At 38.0% G+C, this 2,818-nt stretch overlaps 1 protein-coding gene across 1 annotated transcript; it reads right to left on the minus strand.

Annotated features, from left to right (window-relative positions):
* Positions 1-377: 377 nt before the first annotated feature.
* LOC110880111 (polyubiquitin-B) lies at positions 378-2,268 on the minus strand. The gene is made up of 2 exons (XM_022128680.2): positions 2,035-2,268; positions 378-1,759 (listed from the first exon to the last, which is right to left on the minus strand). Exons 1-2 carry the CDS (start codon positions 2,153-2,155, stop codon positions 567-569), a joined length of 1,314 nt encoding a protein of 437 aa, XP_021984372.1. The 5' UTR covers positions 2,156-2,268; the 3' UTR covers positions 378-566.
* Positions 2,269-2,818: the final 550 nt, after the last annotated feature.

The raw sequence follows: 2,818 nt of genomic DNA on the forward strand, positions 1-2,818 counted from the left end.
TAAACGTGCCTTGTCAAACGCAACATGACACGTTTTACCAGCTCTAGTAAATAAGATTGCCACTAAAATTACATCATATTTTATGTTCAGATACATAAAATTAAAACGACCAAAGGTATAATACAACTGTGCAAAATAGGCATGCAGAAACAAATAAGGGTTCTTACAAAAACATAAACATTTCATAACTGCAATATTTAGATCATTATAGTGATTAAAATACAGAACAGGTAGTCATACATAAGCCTAATTTATGAACCTAAAATTTGTTCCAACAAATCATTATTTTCCATGACTGTTATATTTTGATCATTTCGTTAAAAAGCATTAATATACAGCGGTCAAAGTTGCATATAATTTTAATATTTTGCTCTTAGTTGTCAAATGGATTAACTTTTATTTCTTTTGGTGTGTTTAAATCAGTCAAAATTTACAACACTTTTGTGGTGAAGCCTTCCAACTACATTAACTAAACACTTGTAGACAAAAAAGTTAAAAGAGAAGAGCTACATCAAAAGACACAAGATATAGTCTTTTATACTATATAGATCATAAGATGGGCTTCTCTAATTCATCCCTCCCCTTAATCTTAAAACAATATGGATGGTTGATTCATGGTGGACGTCATAATCGGCAAGGGTACGGCTATCCCCCAATTGCTTTACGTATTGGCCATCCCCCAGTAGCTTTCCGTTAAATACCAGTCCTTGGTGGCAGTGGGGAATGCCTGTCAAATTATAGATCGTGGATTTCACCTTCTGGATGGTGCATGAGGGTTTGACTTTTAGAGTAATGGTCTTTCCATTAGGGGTCTTGATAAATATGTGCATGAATACCCGTGATATACGCATAACCGTAAGTGTTGATTTATTGTTGATGTTATAGCTAGCAAGGGTATCGGTGTCGTGGAGAACCATCTTGTTGAAGATCAACTCCTGAGCTTCAAGTGGAATATGCACCTCATCCTGGATCCTGGCTTTTATGTTGTGGATGGTGTATGAGGGTTTGACTTCCAGAGTAATGGTCTGATCTCCGGTGAGGGTCTTGATGAATATCTTCACTAATCCCTCTCCAGTGAGGGACATCTTTATGGATCCCCTTGATCTATGCAAAAGCGTGAGGGTTGATTTCCTGTTGATCTGGAAGTCGAGAATGGTCCCACGGTCCTCAAGAACCATTATGTTGAAGATTAACACCTGCTCATCAATAGGAATACCTTCCCTATGCTCGATCTCCGATTTCACTTTGGTGATGGTGTCTGTGCGGTGGACGGACAAAGAGATGGTTTTTCTGGTGTAAGAATCCACATATATTTCCATCGATTTCACAGATTTAGAAATGCATGTGAGGGTGGATCCGTTGATAATGTTGAAGTCAGCAAGCGTGTCATTATCGTCGTCGAGGACGATTTCATTGAAGACCAGCACATCCCAAATACAACCATAATGACTATGCAGCTTGGCTTTCACATTGCCGATGGTGTCTGAGGGTTTGACTTGAAGCGAATAAATCAAATGGTAGGGGCCAGGTGTCTGCACAAATATATTCATCCTTGAGTTGCGCATAAGTTTGAGGGTAGATCCCTTGTCGATGCACAAGTCCTCAAGGGTATCGGTGTCATGAAGAAGCATTTCATTGAAGATCAGTTCCTGCTGGCAACACGAAATACCTTCTCTATCCTCAATCTGGAGTTTAATGGTGCGAATGGTGTCTAATTCTTTGACTTCAAGAGAGATTATCCTACCGTTGGCGGTCATCACTAAGATACAATAAAACACACACAAATGTTAAAGTAAATTCAAAACCAAGCACTAAATTAACCAGCAAAAAAGTTGAAAAATAAGCACAGCTAGACCTAGACAGAGAGCTAATAACATTCAAGTAAACAGCCACTAAATCAGACCATCAACAAAGGTCGAAGTAATAACAAATATTAAAACAATGGCGAAGAATAACAAATCAACTACAGGTTAGCCCTAAAACATAAAATAAAGCAAATATTTAAACGATGAGGATGAGAGGAAGAATGCTTACCCTTTATCTCGCAATCGTCGCTCTCGTCGGCTTCAGAATAATCGTCGACGTCGTCGATGGGGTTTTTTCTCTTCCGGTTACCAGGTACGTTTTGTTTCCTCAACGAAGAACCGTCAGCCATTATCCGCCCCTTTTTCCTTTGGTTTTCTGGTTGATTTTGAGAAAGAGAGAGTTAGGGGAGGGTGACTGGGTGAGGGTTTTGAATTCAAGTACTGGTGTGAATTTGTTTGCGAGAGGTTTCATCTGAAATTTACTTTTATTAAAGATTTTTTATTAGAGTTAACGAATTAATGCTAATCTGCAATGCGATACTTTATTTTTTAATTGCCTCTATCCATCATTTGTAAGTAAACACATACAAATTAATAGGAACTAGGTTTATTACTTTAGCCGTGTTGCGGTGAACTTCTTTTGTTATTTAGTCTGTGTTTACATGTGTTTTAAAATCATTACGAGCAACGTTGCATACGGAACCACTAACAAAAATAAAAAGAAAATGTAAAAAACAGTAAAAAATAATCGAAAGAAAATCAACCAAAAAAGTTGTATGTTAATGATGTTGTTCGTATGAAACCCGTGGTCAGAGATGAGCAAATAATACTGGGTACCGGTACCAAATTTCCTGAATCGAAGGATCCTAAGTACCAATTCGGTACCGACTTTTGGTGTTCCTAGTACCGGTTCACTACCGATTTTTACCTTCATATGCCGGTACCGTAACCGGTATTTTCGGTATCGGTTACCACCGAGCTCATCCCTACTCTTGAAACTAAAAAAAATCATT

The sequence above is a fragment of the Helianthus annuus genome, chromosome 1 (genome assembly GCF_002127325.2).
Source record: "Helianthus annuus cultivar XRQ/B chromosome 1, HanXRQr2.0-SUNRISE, whole genome shotgun sequence".
Taxonomy (NCBI): Eukaryota; Viridiplantae; Streptophyta; class Magnoliopsida; order Asterales; family Asteraceae; genus Helianthus; species Helianthus annuus.